This window comes from Mercenaria mercenaria, chromosome 10 (genome assembly GCF_021730395.1).
Source record: "Mercenaria mercenaria strain notata chromosome 10, MADL_Memer_1, whole genome shotgun sequence".
Taxonomy (NCBI): Eukaryota; Metazoa; Mollusca; class Bivalvia; order Venerida; family Veneridae; genus Mercenaria; species Mercenaria mercenaria.
The window spans coordinates 9,756,957-9,779,193 of record NC_069370.1 but is presented as its reverse complement, the minus strand read 5'-3'; the positions used below and the strand labels follow the sequence as shown (position 1 = coordinate 9,779,193).

General features: G+C 35.6%; 1 protein-coding gene across 2 annotated transcripts in view; it reads right to left on the bottom strand.

Annotated features, from left to right (window-relative positions):
- Positions 1-4,488: 4,488 nt before the first annotated feature.
- The window catches only part of LOC123559781 (uridine phosphorylase 1-like), a 31,293-nt gene continuing 13,544 nt past the window's right edge, over positions 4,489-22,237 (bottom strand). For both annotated transcript variants that reach the window (XM_045351882.2, XM_045351881.2), the window contains exons 2-8: positions 17,615-17,744; positions 14,823-14,978; positions 14,418-14,532; positions 13,802-13,872; positions 8,432-8,570; positions 5,612-5,758; positions 4,489-5,370 (exon numbers count right to left, since the gene is read on the bottom strand). In XM_045351882.2, coding sequence (XP_045207817.1) covers positions 5,216-5,370; positions 5,612-5,758; positions 8,432-8,570; positions 13,802-13,872; positions 14,418-14,532; positions 14,823-14,978; positions 17,615-17,722 — 891 coding nt within the window. In that variant the 5' untranslated portion in view covers positions 17,723-17,744 and the 3' untranslated portion in view covers positions 4,489-5,215. The remainder of the gene's footprint in view (positions 5,371-5,611; positions 5,759-8,431; positions 8,571-13,801; positions 13,873-14,417; positions 14,533-14,822; positions 14,979-17,614; positions 17,745-22,237) is intronic.

Genomic DNA, 22,237 nt, shown 5'->3' with positions numbered 1-22,237 from the left:
TTGGTTTACTGTACAGTCACCCGGAACAAAACAAGACTGCAGGGGAGAGAGGATGTTATGTTCGTGAAGAAAATTGAAAGTATGTTTGAACACAAATTTTTCAAACACTTTATTGACAGTACTTATGAGAGAAATAGGACGGTAGTTATTTACAAGAGAAGGATCTCAAAACTTAAAAATAGGTATAACGTTAGCGTTTTTCCAGCTAATTGGAACTGTAGAAATACGCAATGAGTAATTAAAGAGGTCACACAAGGGGCCGGATAGTTCTAAAAATGCTCACGAAGGATGCAATTATTAATACTATCAGGGCCAGCAGCTTTACCTAGTTGAAGAGATTGTAAAACAGATATTACTTCATCTAGGGAAATAGTAATACTAACAAGGAGGTCGTGATCGACAGGTTGTAGGTGTGGAAGCGGGGGTGCTGAGTTTTCACCTATACGTGTTTGACCAACAAAAAAATCATTCAACTTACTAGGCATATCTTCAATAATTTTATCATCATACGACAGGGGAGGAATAGAGGAAGGTGTATATGGGTTTATGAAAGATTTCAAACAAGACCACCAACTTTTGTTGGTTTGGGATTCTGATTTTAACTTTTAGAAATAAGATCCAACATTTGACTCTTTGCAACACGGATTTTATTAACTATACGGTTGCGGAGGTTTCGAAATTTTTCCCAGTGGTAAGGAGTGTCCCTTTGTCTTGCTTTTCTATTATAACGTATTATTACTGTAGTTAAGAACATTACTTATATTCGTGTACTTTACTGTGGTTAAGGACATTACTTATATTCGTGTATTATTACTGGGGTTAAGGACATTACTTATATTCTTGTATTGTTATTGTGGTTAAGAACATTACTTGTATTCTTGTATTATTACTGGGGTTAAAGAAATTACATTTATTCGTGTATTATTATCTATACAGTCGAGGAGCATCATAACCGAAATAAAGTGCACCAGGAAATAGCCCAACCTAGAATTGCGTTAAATTTTATCTCCGTTTGTGTTTTCGATCCAGTCAGGATATGGCTCTGCTTTTCAAGAATTAACCCGTTGTCGTGCATTGATTTAGCTATCCTACTCGGCCCGGCGTCGGCGTCCTCTTCGACGTCATCGTCGGCGTCCGTTCCAAGTCAACATTGATACACATTCACTTTATCTCCGTAATTACTTGATGGATTTGCTTCAAACTTAAAATACTTATTCCTCATTATCATTTACATCTATGACTCAACGGTAACTCACACCAATATTTCATGAATTATCCCCGTTTTTTACCTTTATGCACTTACGCTACATTTCTGTTATTACAGAAGGGATTTGACTCCGATTTAACCGAGTTGTTCCACATCATCACCTACATCATAAGATACAAAGGTCATAACTTTCGCACCAATAATTTATGAATTATTCCCCGTTTCACTTAAATTTCAGCTTTAAAGTACACTTTATCTCAATGAAACAGTGCTAGTTATTAGCGACACTTGCTCATGACCACGATTAAGCGTAACATATATTCAACAGATTTGGTATATAATGAGCTCTTTTGTGATAAACTAGGTATCCAGTAAAAGATACTTACATTGGCTTACGTTACCCCTGTGCAACCCTTTAAATATCGGTTGACAAATTAAGGACATACAGGTATCATTTTTGTCCAGCCCACTTTCGGAGTGCGAAGACAAAGTCGTCCAAATGTCTGTTCATTCTATGTGCGAGCCCACGAATGAACATTTGTTTGGTAAAGAGAACAATAAGAAACGGTAAATTCTATTCATTCCGTAGTGTTAATTGGGTACTTTTTGTAGCATATTGGGTACTTTTTAACAAAAGAAATACCCAATAAAGGTCCATCTGTAGGAACGTGCGTTCGTGCGTTAGTGCGTCAAGATTTATTTCCGGACAGTAACTTTTATATTCATTGAGGAATCTTGTTAATATTTGGCATTTATGTTATCCTCCATGAGACGGAGTGTCGCAAACCCTAGGTTTCCATTTCAAAGGTCAAGTTCACAATTAGGGGACATTGTCATTTTAGACCTTTTACGGGCCATAACTTTGCCATGCATAAAACAATCTTTTTTTATTCGGCATAAATGTTTGCCTCATTGAGACTGAGTGTCCGCACAACTCCCAGACCCATACCTCAACGGTAAAGGTCACACTTCGGGGTCAAATGTCATTTTAGAGCTTGTCCGTGTCATAACTTTGACATGCATTGAGCAATCCTTGCGTGTATCAGTGCTATACACTGGGCACGTTAAAGAACCAGGCTGTCTATTCGCAACGAGCTAGGCTAAGTTAGCCGGACAAGCCTGTATCTGATTTCTGATCTCTCTCGTGGGGGCTTTGCTCACTCTGTCTCTCTGGTCAGATCGCTCTGTGTCTGTACTAGTAGAGGATGAATTATGCGCCCTGCATATGTGGCTGCATTTGAACTATGTAAAGCGCCTTTGAACGTGAAATTGATCATGAAAAGGGCGCTATATAAATCTGGTATAATAATAATAATAATAATTTATTTGGCGTAAAGTGAGACGGAGTGTAATGCGCTAAGTTCAGGCCCTTATCCCAAAGGTCAAGGTCACACCTATGAGTCAAAGGTCATATGAGATCTCATAACTTTGACATGCATTGATCTATCTCTTTTTATTTGGCAGATCCCTTTTCGCGGACTTACTTTTTTATAGAATTACTTCCCTTAGTTATTTCTTGTAGGGAAAATCAGAGACTATTTTTCTTGGATGGTACCTAAATTTTTTTACGTATTTTGAGCTATCTCTACCTGGTAAATATTTTTGTGGACTTAGAATTATTTGTTTTTTTTTGTGGAGGATCGTTTCTGTTAAATAGCTATTTTCATTTCAACAACTCATTGCTTCAAGGCGGCTCCTGTGTTTTCATTCCATTTATTGTATATTTTCACTCAAAACGCGCCTATGATCGAAACTGAAATCAAATAACCATTTTTGTGCAGATATCAGTGACATGGATTTATATATATTTCCTCTGGGTATACATAAATTTTCTACGTTGTGATACAATTACTTATGAAAGGCGGGGATCCATCTATTTCTCTCTTTTTTTTTTTTGACTCCCTATGCACATTTGCTTAAATAATTGATTATACACTATTCAGTTTATTCAGAAATTCCTAAATCTACAATAAATTTTAGTAAACATGATTATCCTACGTAATATCGAAATGTAGAAATGTCTGTATCCTAGAAATTCTCTGCTTCCAAAATTAAATCTAAATACATTTGTCGGACGAGGTTGCGCTGTTATTCAACAGACAACAGAAATGTAAATACAGAAATGAATTGTCATCAATACAAGTCGGCAATACACACGGAGACATTGATATTATAGACATAATCTAAATCTCACGAAAACTCCGAGTTAAGGTGTATGTCGTACAAAATTCATTTTTTCAAGATTGATTTGAATAATATAATCTTAAATAATCTTAAATGATTTGTAACTACCAAGTTAAGCAATTTGTATTGTGGCTGATAATACCCTGCATAATGTATTACCTAACTCAGGTTCAATTAACGCACATTTTATTATACAATAATTTATTGCCTTTTGGTGAGGTCGATATATGGATTTATCAGGTCGATCAATCCACATATCAACCGAACTTAAAAGGCAACAATTGTTTTATAATCAAATCCAGCTTACTCATAACGTATAAACATTAAATACAAAATATCTGTAGCCTTTGGTCATTTTTCGTGGTAAACTGTGTACGACGTCGCACTGTTTTGACCTCAAACCGCGATGACGTCACAGCTGGCGGTCAGTATGTGTTTTTGGTTCCGCCTTCGAGTCAATATGACTTTTTATAATTAATCATGTGACTACATCTAGACCAATGGAAAAAGACTATAAATATAGATTTAATAATAAATACCTATATAAATTCTCTTATGAAAACAGCTTGCACTTCACAAGTAGTACAAACAGGCAGAAAAAAAAATCCGTATTGTACTATTTGTATTGTATGTTGCCGGACTACTTTCATTTAAATATGGATCTATAAATAACAAGCACAAAAACCACACTCATCGATAAACATTGAAGATTTTATCTGATAACAAAACAACAAACAAGTGGAGATAAAGGGTCTAAGTGATAAACAGTAGCTAGGTCTGGGATGTTGTTTCAGGCTCTCGTGGAATTTGCAAGGTAGGATCTGGCAAAATTCACTCGAGGCGAATACAGCAATCCAGATCAAGCTACTAGATATTATGATAACCCTATTATATAAAACAAACATTCGAACTACATTTCATGTAACATTCATATGGTACTCGTAAAAAACGTGTGACACCTACATATTGTAACTGTGGCCTCTAGAGCATAAACGTATTTCTGTGATTTCACTTAGTGACCACCTAGTTTGGCGTATTGATTCTGTTGAATCGGGATTACTTTCTTGTCACTGAAAGTGAAAAGGAAGTCACAAAACTTATAATTCTATATTTTAATGTATTTCTGTAACAAACTGCTTATAAATGATTTCTATATTGCTAAGCCCAATTAAGTCTGTACTAACTATCGCCATATACATGTATCTTATTTCACTTGTCCAACGGCAGTGAATATAATTGGGTTAATTTTACAGGACACTGTCTATAGTCCGACAATGAAGGTCTGCTTAAAAATAACAAAATAAAAACTAAATACAAAAGTTTAAAACAAAAGCTACTATAAATAATCTAACATGACATATTTTCAAAAATAATTTGAAAAATAAAATTAAAGGAAGAAAGAGTCCCTAGTTGATTTAACTAAAATGAACTATGTAATTTCCATTAACGTTTTCATAAACTTGTCTTTTGTAGTCATGATTTTTTTTCAGTATTTATCTAATCACTGTGTACAAACTAAAACTTGCTTTAATGATGGAAGGTTCCTAAGCAGGAACAGACACTGTAACGTTTTTGGCCGGCTGAATGGTCACGCATGAAATACTTCGATCCTTGTCGAGACTCGAGTTACTTTAAACGTGATATGTACGAGTATAATACAGCAGAAAATTAAATGCAAATCAGTAATAGATAGCAATAGTGAAATCTTCTAGCAAATGAATAAAATCAAATTCCAGGATTTAGTCTAAACGGGACGGAATGTCAGGATTATTTGTCGCATTTGAGCACAACTTGGAGATTCGGGTGAGTGTTTATCAAACATCTTTAGCTGTTTTCATTTACTGTCTCTGCCAATTTTTGTTTGATATATCTGGACACCAGTATCTGTGGATATGTTTGCCATTCGCTCAGTAGCTTCCGATTTGTTGTTAATCCATCACCTTCAAATCGGTCCAGCAGCGTCACACAGCATACAGCACCTGTAATATAAGAATCATATAGCTTGAAAATTTCTTCATGTTTGTTGCAGCTTTTGGACATTTAAGATTAAGAAAAGGAAAATCTTTAGAAAATTGAATAATATCTTAACTAGAACATGGCAATCAAACCTAGAATTGAATACCTTTAATATTTGCTCGATGAAACATGGCAATAAAGCCAAGAGATTCCACTTCTACATTGCTTATGCCATTTTCTTGAAGAGATCTGAGAATTGAATACCTTTAATATTTGCTCGATGACACATGGCAATAAAGCCAAGAGATTCCATTTCCATATTAGTAACGCCATTTTCTTGAAGTGATCGGAGCCACTGAAACTTTTCATCATCAAAGTGCTCACAGAAAGCTCCGTCTATACGACCTTGACCTGAAAAGAAAGCTAGAACATTTGTCCATGTATGCTTGAGAATAATGTACTCTTAGAAATAGGTGGGATTTGTTGAGACATTTTCTAGATGAAATACATGTATACAATCTGCCAGTTAGAATATATATTGAAAATGTTACAGTAACTTTCTATAAAAATGTTACATTGACTTTCTCTCAAAACGTTACACTACACTGAAAACGTTACTTTAACTTTCTATGAAAACGTGACAGTAATTTTCTCTGAAAACGGTAGATTACATTTTCTTGAAAATGTTACATTTGCGACGAAGTAGTCCGCAGATCATTTAAATGTACAAATATATTATAAGCGATTTTTAAATAACAACTAATATGTACTCCTATAATATAAGATTCTTACACTGGCTGTAGGTGCAGATGGGAATATCCGGCCTCGAGGGTAACTGTTTAAGGCGGTAACGAGGCTCAACCGAGTTACCACGTGAACAGTTACCCGTCAATGCCCTGATTTTATTCTCTCAAGTTGTTCAGTAAATTTAAACTTTTATCATCTTTTTCAAAGTTTGTTGTAATGCTTTGGAAAAATATAGCATCATAACTGTAATTGTTGTATCTGACCGGAAACAGAGATTTTGAGCAATTAGCTACAACTGACAGAAGCATATAGGTTCATTTCTCTTCAGGATGTAAAAGGCTTTTAATTTGCTGCTTAAGGTTAAGGACTTGGCCCCAATTTCACGAAAAAAACATAAGTAATTACTTAGTTAAGTCTGTTATTTTAAAATTGTGCTATTGCTTAAGTTATAGTCATTTTAAGTTGATTTATTCTATACCAATGTATTTATAGCTAAATTATACCATGGTTAGTAGTATTTGTCTGCAGTACTCATTTCAGTCACGCAAATATGATATTTCTATTGAAGCACGATATAACGAACTTAAGTATTTGCTTAAGTATATTTCTTACTTTTATACTTCATTTTCTGTAAAATTCAGAATTGTTATGTTTTGATCTATGATACAGGTATACGGGTCTGATATAGATGAAAAAGTCAACATTGACGACGCATAAAGGGCAAAAACAAGCATTTGAAATAACAGACTTAGCTAAGCAATTACATAAGTTTTTTCGTGAAATTGGGGCTTGGACTTGTCACTTTTGATTTGCTATTTCAGATTGTTAATTTATTACTATTATTATTATTATTATTATTATTTTATTATTGATTCTATAATATGAAGCAGGTTATATAAAATAAGATACTAGTACCTGTTTACTAACAGGTTTTGTGAAGAAATTCATTTATAGGTATTTAAGACATTGCCTTGCGGGATTATGGTTTAATGCAGTAAAGGGGCCTGAGGGCCTACGGCCTTTGGGTCGTTATCACTTATTTGGGCAATTATCACACAATGGCACAGGGCAATGAAGTATTAACCTCTAAGTAATAAGGGCTCTTTTTTAATTAGCCATGATACTAGTATTGTGCATTAACTTTTTCTGCACCTCTTGTATCTGTACTTTACACCTGGCATGCCAAAGAACCTGGGAAGTTTCAGGACTTGGAGTGTGATCTGTATCTTGCACTATCCCTTATGTCTCTGGATGGCTACAGCGGCTTGAAAACAAGGACTATATTTTGGTGTTATTCTCATAAACACTTTCTGTGTATTGGTCATACAAAGACATGTTGGCAGATGCTGTGGAATTGCTGATAGCACTGAATGATGCCGCATTTAGTATACAGCAACATACAGAAAAGTAATTCCAGGGTTATTTAGATATCGTCCAAACTCTCAAACTGCGTTTGTGCATGAACATGTTGTAATCTTAATAACTTCTTCAAATTTTGTAAAATTCTCGTTCTCTCGGGTCTCAATATAAATGAATCTAAGTCTAAAATAATCAATTGCGCTGTGACAATCTTACATAAATTCTATAAATATCACCCAGCTGGGAAAATCAAATTCTTGCAAAGTTTTGTTATTGATTTCATTGCATTTCCATTTTCTACGTAGTAATGGAAAAAGTATCCCCTCGAGCCTTGACTTCTATACAATTAACTGATTTTTTTAACTATGTGCCTATCTCGAGTCTGGTATCTTTTTTTAACCTAGAAAATGAAGTAATACATGTATTTCTGCGCAAAACCAATCCACATAAGAATAATCAACTGCGATAAGTGCAAAATCATTTTTTCTTTTCCATTTCTTCATGTGGGCAATTTGTCAGTTACTTTTATTAGTCAGAAGAAGCAGATCCGGTAAGAGAAATTGACAGTATGAAGCGGTTTAAAACCAATATTGAACAAACAACACAGGCACTGATCTAGAAAGGCCTTTTTCAAGACCTGATAAATTGATTATGATGTTTATGTATTTCAAATAAAGCACACAACAGAAACGCGGCAGACGTTACCACGTGCAGATTCTACGCACGTGGTTTTTGGTAGATACGAGCATGTGTCAAACTTATATATATTATCGTTTGAATGTTATGATTCTCATGAATCGTTGAACTCAAAAAGGTTGTCAATGATAGAAGTTAAGTGTATACTGTAATGTTATACAAAAATATTTTCTGTATTGAAACGTTTATATGAAGAAAAATCACGATAATCAAACATATTATCGTTTGAGTTATCATGCGGGATTTATATCTTATATTTTTGTACAGATATTTTTAAAATACCTTCGTAGAAGTCGTCAGCACACAAGGTCGTTCCTTTCACAGTTTTAAACGTGTCTGTATTGAGCCGACAGTCTATCAGTTCCTGAACCAGAGTCTCGTCCACCACAGCTGGCCGGTCAACTGTCTTACCAAGGACTACCTGGATGGAAATATCGAGGGTTATACCAAGTAAAAATATAAGTTAATATAATTTAAGTTACTGTTCTGGGTTGCCTAAGTCATCGGTACTATATAACTCACAGCTCTGTGAAAACTGGACACAATAAAACATACTTTACTAACAACTTTTGTTTAAAGTTACGCACATATTGTTGAAGTAATTGCTATCCATTAAATACTTTTTGTTACAAAACAACAGAGGAACTAACTTACTTTCAACCATATGGGAAAATTAGACCCATCGATTTTTCACACGAGTGAAAATATTTTATATAGGGCAAAGAAGGAGCCCTTTACTTTATTTAAATTCATGGAAAAAGTATTATAGGTATTTTAGCTTTGCAAACGATGTGATAATATTCAATGCATTGTCTTTCTTATGAATATTTTATTTTAAAAATGAATTTAAAAGAAAATGGTCTTTTTTGCGTATACTTTATGTCTGTCTATCTACAATTAGAAATATAGTAAAATATGAATAATTTGCTGAAATTTCTTCTGTTTAACAAAGAATAAATAAATTCTTATGTGTGCTGAAAGACCTTTGCAAACGACTTAGTAATTTATATTCATTTGGCTATTGTTTCATACTAATTCCAGTTTTCTAGGTGAAGAAGAAAATGGTCTTTTTTAAGCATTTTGCAGATGAGTATAGGTTTTTTTCCTTATCGGAAAGACTCGAACATTCTCGTATGTTTCCGTCAATTCTTACGAAATTTAAGCTCCTTAACGGTAAAGACTGATATCTTCTCACCCGCTAAACAGCACACATGTACGGATTTATAAACTAGTGGACGCTCTATAATATGATTTGTTTACAGCCAATAGTCAATTTTAAACAGCTTGAGTATCGAAGTTCAAAATTTAAAAAAGAAACGTTGAAATTTTAGGCGGCATATTTTGGGCAAGTTAGAAGTAGAAAATCAAAATTCAAATTTTGAAAGGATGATGTTGAATTTCGCTTACATTGAATTTCGCACAGACTAGGAAATCGAAATTAAAATAAAACGAATTCGTCGAATTTCGAGGCAGAATTGAAATTAGATCCAGCAGGATGACCGAAATTCAAATATTTTGAGGGAAGCGGTCGTCCAGTGAATAATGTGTCGGCCGCTCAACCCAGGGGTCGTGGGTTCGAGCATCCGTGAGAGGGGTCACGACCATGACTTCTCATATGACACCAGTACTGGGTTTTCCCGGAAGCTGGCTGTTTAAAAGAAAGTTTAACATTTAATACCAGTTTCATATTCGATTGCTTTGAAAATTCGAGCATGCTTGAAATATAATACCGAGAATAATCTATTTCGATTTTTAACAAGGAGCTGTGTTCAATAAACGCTTGATGCCCCCGGTGGCATCCTTGTCGATACAAAGCAATCTAAGTTCAAAACGAGGTCAAGTTCAAGGTCAAGATCAAACTGAGTCAGGTGTATCTGAAGATGAGGAATGGTCACAGGTTACATCTGCATTAGTATCAAGTCATTCTAGTAAGGGGTATTGATGCTAGACGAAACCGTCCCATTTGGTTAACCTTGTACGGATGGATGGACGGACGAACGGACGGACAGGACAATCACTATATGTCTCCCAGATCAGTACATGCCGGGGGCATAAAAACTTGAATTTCGATATATCCGATCTTGCACGATTTTTAATCTTTGAACTTTGAGCAGATTGCAGTTTCAGTATTATACTGAAATTAGCTTTTGAAAATTTGAAGTAAGATTTTCGAGATGGCTCGACACTAACTGCTTGCTCGATATTTGACTTTTTCATTTCAATATCAATCTTGAAACAGGCTGTTCATTCAATACGAGATCGAAATTTGGCTTTTGGAATATAACAAATTTCGATCATTGAGCTGGCCCGAAATTAAAAACTAGTTTTTCAATCTTCAGGTGTAGCGTAGGATCAAAATTCGATAAGTTATGAAGCTGAATTTCGATCTTGAGCTGGCATAAAATTCTAAGCTAGTTGGACACCGCTAACGGTACATTGGCGAAGAAGGGTTAGACATCGGCCTGAAATACGGAGTAGGCCGAAAACTAGCGAACAGTCTCGGCAGCCAATTTACCTGGCCAGACGTATTATCGGCTTTTGTTGTGATTTTCACGATGGGTCTAATTTTCCCATATGCGCTAAAAATCTTAATGAAAGTCCGAGGCTTTCAAAAGTTTTATAAGATAAGGGTTTGAAAACAAAAAAAATATGATCATGAAATATATTCCTTTGTTTAGATTTATGTCGACCAAAAAGGCCAACACTGGCCAATATTAAAGGTACTTTAAGGTAGTTAGGGTGTCACCCTGGTATTGAAGTACTTCCGGGTCGTTGTATCCTAAAAAGTAGTTCTTTGAAATTGTGAAGTGATCCTTATTTTGACTGGTTACATTTGAAATTTATTTACTGACATTGTGTAAATCTTGTGTCATTTCTGATGTCTTTAACGGTTGTTTTGTCTGTTTTCTGCAGGACCACATTTCTGTGCGGAAGGATTAACCAAGAGGGTCATGATCGCTCACCTGAGTAATATGAGCTACATATCATCAATAACAAGAAAGTAGGCTAAAATATTAAGAAAGTAGGTCAGTAGGTCATATTCATGGTCACTGAAAGTCAGTTTTAAGATCGGTCTGCAAAACTGTATGTCATCCAAATTTCAAGGCTGTATCTTAAAAAACAAGAAAGTAGGTCATTAGGTCAAGGTCACAGTCAAGTGACCCCTAATTACTTGGGGTCATCAGGTAATTATAATTAAACAGTCTAGGAAATATGATCAGATAATTTTGGAAGTATTTCTTTCCTATATAACACATAAAAAAACTAAGTGACCCCCGGGGCGCTTTCAATAAACCCTGGGTCGTGATTAGAACAGTCTTAGTTAAAGATGTACTTTTGTATAAGTCTGGAATAAAACATTCTGTTCAAAAAAAAAAAAAAAAAAAAAAAAAAGTAAAGGACAACTAGACAATTCCACGTGTAAAATATCTACGCTGTGTCTCTCGGTTTCAGAGAAGAACATTTTTTACGTTTTTCCTATAGAACTCCATGTAATTTTGTTTTACCTCCCACCAGATTCTAGCCCTTTCATTGGTTGAGTAGTGTCACGTGGTTGCCCACTATATTTCTATAGAGGCCCAGTGGGTGACCCTACATGAGAATTGCAATTCAAAATGGCGGAAATTTGCTGAATTAAAGCAAAATATTTCTTCTTTAATTATGATTTAACGTTTCATTTTTTAGGTTGACTATACAATGAATGAGGGAGCTATCCTATTTGCCCGGAAGAAGTAATTAAGTGGTCGATAAAACAAATCAATTACTGGGTTTGTTACTGACCCTCTACAGAAATATGTAGGGCAAGTATGCTTTATAGAGAGCTCGGCTTCGCCTCGCCCTCTATAAAGCATACTGACCCTATATATTTCCGTAGAGGTCAGTAACAAACCCAATAATTAATATTAAGGGACCACGGGGCGGGACCAGTATTGACACTGGGATCATAACTTGAACAATCTTGGTAAAAGTCCACCAGGCAATGCAACAAACCAAATATTAAAGTTCTAGGTCTTCAGGTTTCAGAGAAGAAGATTTTTGAAATTTACAATATAGTCATATAGGTAAATAAGCCCCGCCCCTGTCGGACATGTTTTTAACGAAATTGAATGGCTTAAGCAATTTTGGTAGAAGAAAGCACCAGAGATCATTTCTAGTAAATATTTTGAACCGCCAGTGATTTTGAGAAGAGATTTTTGAAATTTTCCATTAGCGGTTGCAATGCACCCCTGATGGCATTTTTATTTTTACGAAATTGAAAAGGCACTAAACCATTTTGGTGAGTCGGGTCACCTAGAGTCATTTCTAAAAATATTTTTGAAATTCTGGTCTGAAAGCCCTTGAGAATGTTTTTTTTAACGATAGAAGTTTACCTTTTGGTGCGGGCAACAGAGACAGTTTTAAATATTTTAAGCGGTGTTTGGGTTTTGGAAGATTTTCCTGTGAGTTGGATGTAAATCTGTCCTGAATGATTTTGCTGAAGAATATGTTTTTATTTAGAAATTAGAATTTGACAGACGCACGACGGACGCCGGACACAAAAGCTCACATTGAGCCTCAGGCTCAGGTGATCTAAAAAGTACTCCTGACCAGACGACCGTGACAGTTGCGTATGAAGATTTTAACAGTGATTGTAAACATTGAAATGTAGCAAAAAAAGTTTTCGTTGATGCCAGTTGTATTTTAGTGAGAAATGACTCGAAAAGTGTTAAACTTTAGAAATACAGATTTCCAATACACTCCCATTACGAAAACTGGTGTGACGGCCAAATGTTTCAAATCAGGGTAGTAAAAAATCAAGCACACGATCTTTTTTGCCTAATTTTCTAAATATATTCTGTAGTTTTTAAAAATCAGGGTTTTAACAAATTCTATACTGTAGAAAAAAAAATATTGATCCGAAGATGCAGAACTACCTCAAATGTATCATTATTATTATACTTTCGAAATAAAATATCTCGAAGAAAACATTTTATATATAATTTTTAATTTGAGATTTTAACTGTTACAGACGTGTGCATACCAGAAAACGTTCTCAGCGGGTTTCATTGGTGATTTCCGAACAATTATTTTGAACAGGGATAAACCTACTAAATAAACCATAATAAACCTTCACATACGGGTTGACCTTTGAAACAACATATAATAGTATTCGTTCTGTAAAGATGTTGACAAACAAACATCTTTTGTTGCATAAGTATATCCGGATGTTGCACAGTACCTAAACTAGTGTATTATCCTTTTATACTAGGATGTAAATTACAAAGCTAGGCTGTATAAGACTGAGTAACTATGTTTAAAGCCACTGTCATGCCTATAAATTTACCATTTGGTCACGATCGGATATACTGACACATACGATTTAGTCACGTGATGTTCCAATAGTCATAAATATAACCACAAGACACTCAAGATTAAAGGAGAGAGTTTCAAATAAGCTTGACCTTCTACACAATCCTTCATGCTGTAATTATGTAAAGTTTCATGTTGTAAATATATATGAATAAAATATTGTTTAAACCAAGACACTCAAAATGTAACACGCGTAACATTCTACAATATTTGGCAATTTCAGGAAAGTGTCGTAAAAACAGACTTTTCAATGTATGTCCGAGACTCATGTTGATAATGAATAAAAAAAGTATTCATAATTACCATTTTGTAGAAGGGCTCTAGTGCCCCATTCACAACTCTTTCACTGACTACAACTGTTCCAGGCTCTAATCCTGAAATATTAAAAACATTTACAAAACAATGGAGATTATAACACTTCACAACTTTTTGAAACAATAGTTTCATAGAGACGTATGTATAATTCGTCAGCATGGATACAGACGCATATATGAGCCGCGCCATGAGAAAACCAACATAGTGGGTTGGCGACCAGCATGGATCCAGACCAGCCTGCGCATCCGCGCAGTCTGGTCAGGATCCATGCTGTTCGCTTTCAAAGACTATTGTAATTAGATGCGCAGGCTGGTCTGGATCCATGCTGGTCGCAAACCCACTATGTTGGTTTTCCCATGGCACGGTTCATATACAGTAACTCAGTACACCAGCTATGGGTGACTTATATACAGTTCTTGTCAAATATTACTGACACTGACTACCAAAATCTTAGATTAAAGCTTTACCTAATTAGTAACAAAATACTGAATTAGTGTTGGATTGTAACGTTGACGTTTTATAGGGCTGAAAACTGTTGAAGCCCAGCGTAATTAAGTTCTCCTAAATAACCTGTTTTATCCTATTTCCTTCACAATGTACTTACCTAGGCCACCGCTGGTTCCAATCCTGAAAAACGTCACACCATGACAGCCAGCGTAGTACACGAGTTTCACGATTTCTTGAAAGATGATAGACAGTGACGGAATACCTATGCCATGCTGAGGAAACAAAAATACATACGTTTTATTGGTCACTCGACCAGCATTTTATGTTTTAACATAGAAAAAAAAAGATAGGAAACCATTTTGTCACCGTTATCAGCCGTTTCTCATTGAGAGATAACACTCACAAGATAACTTATAAGAACCATTTATGAGGTTTTACGATTTACTTGAGAAAAAAATCTGATATTATTTACATACTGTCTGAACCTGAATTGTTAAATAGAGTTTTGATAAGATTGAAATTCTAATTTGAATGTAATGTAACTTTGAATTACGTGACTTACGCTAACAGACAGAACAGGACCGGCCTTATACACGGCATAACGGTCCGTGTTGCCGGCGTAATTCTTCGGTGGTCCAGACGCATCAAGGCCGAGCTCATGTGATATAAAGCTCGCAAACTTTTCCATCCGGGTTGACTGGCCGCCAAAACAAACAAACTGCAAATAACGATTGAATGTAATAGATGAAATATTGAATTATACTTTATCCAGATAAAAATTATGGTATATATGAAACTTTAGAAAGAAAGGTGCCCAAAATAGATTTAAAACGTATGCCTTGCCATTTATTATTAAATAGGTAGAATTCATTTTTATGTTGTGACTGGTTTTGTGTTTACTAGGAGCTGATACACCCTCTCCCCAATCCCATTTTCAGTCCCGAGAAGACTATGGCCTACTGACCCCAGCACAATATACTGACTGCAGCCAGTCAGTCTATAAGGCTCGTAGACTGTAGCCTAAAGCGCCCTTTAGTTATGGTGCTGAAACTGTTTTCAGTGTCAAAGTCATTCTGACCTTCATCTTTCACATACTGACCCCTAAAACAATAGAGGTCAGCAACTCACCGCAAGCAATCATCCAGATAAGTTTGATGGCATTAGGCTAAAGGGTTCTGGTGTTACTGAACAGACAGTCTTTTCAGTGCCGAGGTCACCGTGACCTTGATCTCCAAAATATTAGGGTTCACCTACTGACCACAGGCAATCATGACTCGAGTTTGGCGCGTTCTTTAGTTATTGAGCGGAAACCATGTTCAGTCTCAAGACCACTGTGACCTTGTCCTTTGATATTCTGACCTCCAAAACTGTAGCGGTCATCTACTGACCACATATAATCATCCTATGACGTTTGACGACTGTGAGACCAAGCGTCTCTAGTTATTATATCGAAACCAAATGACCGACCGACAGACAGACAGACAGACAGACATACCGAAAATGAGCAAAAACATATACCCCATCTTCTTCGAAGAAAGAGTAAAATAGGAAAAAAGAATAAAGTGCATCTTTTATAAATTTCAAATTCAGTTTGGCACGAACTTTATCAATTTATGCATTGTATTGAATTCGGGATCAAATCTGACATAAAACCGTTGTGTCAGGGTTTATCAGCTGTATTGCAAAAAATAATTTGTTAACTTTTGTGTTATAAATTCTAAACATGCTTACTGAGAAAACATTTACAAAAGCAGTTAAAATAAATTTAGAAAATCCAAATATCTCATTTATAAAGTGAAAAAAGCTACCTTATGGTTTTCTCCAAGTATATGTTTTAGAGATGATTGCATTAGACAAGGTTGAATAACTGAGTATATGTTTTATACATGCTTGTATACCTGAGTATAAGTTTCAGACATGCTTGTATACCTGACTGTAAGTTTCAGACATGCTTGTATACCTGAGTATAAGTTTCAGACATGCTTGTATACCAGAGTATAGTTTTAGACATGCTTGTATACCTGACTGTAAGTTTCAGACATGCTTGTATACCTGACTGTAGGTTTCAGACATGCTTGTATACCGGAGTATAGTTTTAGACATGCTTGTATATCTGACTGTAAGTTTCAGACATGCTTGTATACCTGAGTGTAAGTTTCAGACATGCTTGTATACCGGAGTATAGTTTTAGACATGCTTGTATACCTGACTGTAAGTTTCAGACATACTTGTATACCTGACTGTAAGTTTCAGACATGCCTGTATACAGGAGTATAAGTTTCAGACATGCTTGTATACCGGAGTATAGTTTTAGACATACTTGTATATCTGACTGTAAGTTTCAGACATGCTTGTATACCGGAGTATAAGTTTCAGACATGCTTGTATACCGGAGTATGGTTTTAGACATACTTGTATACCTGGCTGTAAGTTTCAGACATGCTTGTATAACTGAGTGTAAGATTCAGACATGCCTGAATACCGGAGTATAAGTTTCAGACATGCTTGTATATCGGAGTATAGTTTTAGACATGCGTGTATACCTGACTGTAAGTTTCAGACATGCTTGTATACCGGAGTGTAAGTTTCAGACATGCTTGTATACCGGAATATAAGTTTCAGACATGTTTGTATACAAGAGTGTAAGTTTCAGACATGTTTGTATACCGGAGTGTAAGTTTCAGACATGCTTGTACACCGGAGTATAGGTTTCAGACATGCGTGTACACAGGAGTATATGTTTCAGACATGCTTGTATACCTGAGTGTAAGTTTCAGACATGCTTGTACATCGGAGTATAAGTTTCAGACATGCTTTTACATCGGAGTATGAGTTTCAGACATGCTTGTATACCGGAGTATATGTTTCAGACATGCTTGTTTACCTGAGTGTAAGTTTAAGACATGCTTGTACATCGGAGTATGAGTTTGAGACATGCTTGTACACCGGATAATGAGTTTCAGACATGCTTGTACATCGGAGTACGAGTTTCAGACATGTTGTACACAGGAGTATGAGTTTCAGACATGATTGTACACCGGATAAGAAGTTTGAGACATGCTTGTACATGTACACCGGAGTATGAGTTTCAGACATGCTTGTACACCGGAGTATGAGTTTCAGACATGCTTGTACACCGGAGTATGAGTTTCAGACATGCTTGTACACCGGAGTATGAGTTTCAGACATGCTTGTACACCGGAGTATGAGTTTCAGACATGCTTGTACACCGGAGTATGTGTTTCAGACATGCTTGTACACCGGAGTATGAGTTTCAGACATGCTTGTATATCGGAGTGTATGTTTCAGACATGTTTGTTTACCGGAGTGTATGTTTAAGACATGACTACATACCTTAACATCTCCGAAGAGTTCCCTGAGGTTATCCTGCACGTTGCTGAGGGCAATATGATACAAGTGGTCTTCCTCTAGCAGCTTTAGATTCTCGTTAAGCAGTTTCATACTGCTGGTTGTTAAGTTTTCACTGTAAATAAACAAGATTAAACCTAATTTATACTATTTAAACTCCTTTAACGAACTTTGCTCTTTTTTCTTAATTGAGAAGAAAAGAAACTTGAAATTAAACGTTTTCTAAAGAAAGCTTAACAGCAAAAGACGAGAGTAAACAATTGTTTATAAGTTATGGCAATAGTGAAAACATTATTCGTTGTTGCTGCATTTAACATTCGTTATGCCCCAGTCATAGTATTACGTTTTGGCCGCCACGTATAGCTACGTTTGGAAACGTGAGCCAACGTAGAACAATGTGGCTGAAACAATACGTGAACTATAAATTTTAATTTCGGACATGTTGAAAATTCGCTGCGAATTTCCAACAACGTACTACAACGTGGCAACAACGTGGCGAGAACGTAGTACAACGTAGCAAAAACGTAATAGGACGTGAACATACGCGTCCGGCCGGTTGATATTGTCCCAGTCATACATGTCACGTTTTGGCCGCCACGTATAGCTACGCTGGTAATTTAGACCAGTCAGCCAGCCAATGCGTGACAAGTTTTAGCTGCACGTGGTTGCAGCGTAGCGGCAGCGAGGCATAACGAAGCACAGCGTAGAACAACGAGGCGACAGCGCGGCGGCAGCGAGGCCTAACCCAACTTTGATGTTCTCACTTGTGTTAATACTTGTAATAGCATCACTGAACTTCCATGAAACATTAAAATTAAAGGTTGAACGAATACTCAAACTCACACTTGACTCAAACTTGGGTAAGTATCACTCAAGTGGACCTCGAGTAGACCTTGCGGGAGTGTGAGTGGAGTTCGAAAGTCATATTCATAAATTCCACTCAATCTTAACTTTCGGAAGGACAGCTTGAGTAATGGTTTCATTGTACACAATGGATTTAGCGGATTATAACGGTTTATATGACAATAACATCAAAGGTATGCAAAAGTGCTGATTGTTATTTTGTAGTCGGAAGTTGTCATCTTATTGCTTGTCTGTATGTTTGCCTTGTTTTCGGTACTTCCAAAGGATCTACTTTTCAGATTTTATTAAAAAAGAAACACGAATTTAATTTTCGCTGAAAATGACATTTGATTTATTTTAACAACTGAATTTTTAACTTTGCCATTAATTGTTGGTGTTTCCCAAATGCCAGCCCGCGTATTGTTTTTAAATTTCAATTACTAAAAACATATCTGTTTATAAAATAAATGTTTCCGTTGTCATTTAAACAAATAAATATGTTTTCATGACATTAATTTGAGGGAATGTTTATATTTCTCAGTAGCCGATATCTAGGCTTGTGAAATGTAAATATTTGTTACTACGACGTGTGTTTCTGGGAGTGACTGATGAGCCCCGTTAGGCTAGGTTTCGTAGATGTATATTCGATTTCCTATATTTATTTTTAACTGTTTGCATCAATTTACTGTCTTTTAATTTGTTGGGACTTTTTTTTTGCTTTTTTGTCGTCAAGTGTCCCCAGGATCTCCCTCAACATTCACTCACTCTTGGGAGTTGACTCGACTGTCACTCACCTTTATGAATACAAATCGAATCTTTCCTGAGTAAAGACGTGACCGTTAGGCAATTTATTTGAGTGTACTCAATGAGTGGTGTTAGAGTATTGTCTATGAATATAGCCCAAAAACTGCATCAATTCATTTAAAACTCTCTTTAAATGTGCGGTAACTAATCAGTCTGTTTGAAGTCCTAGCACGACTACTGTCCATGATGTTGCATATTGGGAAGGTATTTCATTCTACATAAATTGACCACATCGTATATCTATATAAATGTTTGGCTCGGCTATTTGAAGATTATGTAGAGCTATTGCCCTCGCCCCTTCGTCAGCGTCCGCGCCTTGATTTAGTTAATCAAATGATATTCTTATGGGTTTTTGTTGTTTGTCTAGTTCAATCGCCTCCGCAAAACAGACAGAAGGAGAACTGCAGAGCGACTGAGTTCTCGAAAGATTGGCCAAAATGGCGCCTTCAGAGAATACTGCTGATATTACTGCGGGGCGACAATACCGAGACAACGAAAAAAACAGCAAGCATTGTTCTTTCTCTCCTGATTTCTAATATATTTAATATTATTTAAAACAATCATTCTTTTGTAATTTCGATTACATTGAATATTTCGCAAAAAAGGTTTCAAACAAAATTTGTATACATACTATAACCAGTAATATAAAATATTTTGTGACTTTATTTACTGAATTTTTTTTATCAATACGATAAACACAATCCAAGATATGTACTTGTAGGTGTACTTTTTGATTTAGGCGTAAAAAAAATTGTTTGTTTCCGGTATCCCGACCTACCCTAAATTTTTGGCCCGACCCTAAATGTTTTTATAGCCTTGGAGAATATTTTTTTCAACTTTTGCAAAACTACACTTTTATGCTTTAAACATGGTCAGTGATGTTAGAAATCAATTTACTGATGCTTTAAAGGCATAACCCCCTTATTTGTATTCATTTTTTTTTACACAAAAATAATTTCCGAAAAGTCTCACTTAATAAAATATATTCAAAAAAAATTTTCCGACCTACCTACCCTATTTTTTTAAGCATGTTACCGGAAACAAAGAATTTTTTTAGGCTACTTATAAAATTCGGTTATCGGAGATAATACCTTTTACGTCCCTGGGACTAATTTACTAGACATCGATAAGAAAACATAATTTTACAACTATCTGCACTTATATTTTGAATTATAATATTTCCAAACAAGCTAGAAAAATACCATTAAATTCAAAAATCTGAGATAAGACCGCAAACACTATTTTTTTAAAAACTGGCAAATTATTCATAACCGTATAATTCGAATTTGGAATAAATTACTGGAAAATATTGTCCAAAAGTGCTGATAAATTCAAAAGTAAGATAAAAATGACATTTCAAAAATATCTATTCTATTTAGAACTTTCATTTTTACTTTACTTTTACTTTTACTTTTTATTGCTACATCACGCGGTTGCTTTGTCAAGTCCCGGAACGCATTTCCACGTAAATTTCATAAAATGACTCAATATTTATTATATATTTCATAAATAATATTTAATATCAAAATTATACAGTTCGAGGGCTGTGCACGAAACTAGTGAAACTCAATATAAATAAACAACAAGATACAATATGTTCGCGCTCATATCAGTGCTTGGCAACGGTTAATAATCAGCTGTAACAAAATTAAGGACAATTCAGTTGTTGACAGTTCTGTAAGTTTGCGGTGAAGCGTTAAATCGGAACATTTATGTTTTAAATCTTTTTTGGAACGAGATGTTTATGTATATTTTCCAAAAAGAAGAATATATGAGCCGTGCCATGAGAAAACCAACATAGTGGGTATGCGACCAGCATGGATCTAGACCAGCCTGCGCATCCGCGCAGTCTGGTCAGGCTCCATGCTGTTCGCTTTTAAAGCCTATTGGAATTGGAGAAACTATTAGCGAACAGCATGGATCCTGACCAGACTGCGCGGATGCGCAGGCTGGTCTGGATCCATGCTGGTCGCATACCCACTATGTTGGTTTTCCCATGGCACGGCTCAATTATTTGGCTGAAACTTTTTCTGAATTTTTAAATGATACTTAGTGATTTGTAGTAGCATTGCAGTAGCGATGGGTCTTGAAAAAAAACCTAAAACAGTTGCAGTCTACCGTAGACATTTTCTATGATACGAGTTATATGGCAACAAATATCTTAGCCGAGGATTAGTTTGGGCAAACAAATAAAATGCTTTAGACAAGCAGAAATTGTAATATGAATATTTGATGATAGAAAAGCAATAAAACATAGGTATTTTATCAAATATTTAATTCCAACTTACGTTTTTCGAATTTGTCACCCGTTTTCGCGACCGTGATTTTCGGATATTACTGTCATTTCTGACGAGATATTTTAGTGCAATCTTAATAAAAAGCCAATAAAAAGTCTACATTTAAGAAAATATGACAACTGTTGCAAAAGGAGCTCTTATTTTTGAAGTATTTTTCGAGAATAAAACATGCGAAGGCATCGAACCCCACCCACTTACAGGCAATGTGCAAAATAAGACAGTTTTTTTTTAAACAATTTTTTTTTCTTTTTTTTTGACATCTTTATTTTAAAGGTGATTTTCAGAATTTTTTTTATTACATTGCAGATGTTTATAAAAATGATTATTTTAGAAATTAACACAAATTGATTTCTAAATAGCTTTTTAAAGGGTTACTAAGAAATATGTTATAATTAACTACATTAATTTCTTGAGTAGTACTTTGGTACATATAATGTAGTCCTACAAGAACGTCAATGCTATGCGCTTCGCCGTTGTTGGCCTCATAATTTTATCTTCGGAAAAAGCAGTGGCTCAGAGAAAAAAATTCCCAGTGTGACCCCTGCAGTCTACGTCTGTGTCGTGTTTTCGCCTCGGCCAATGCGACAGGATGATAACTTACAAATGTTCGTTCTGTCGTTTTGACATTCTGCTGTTCCTTCTCATAAACTCGTCCCCGCCCCCA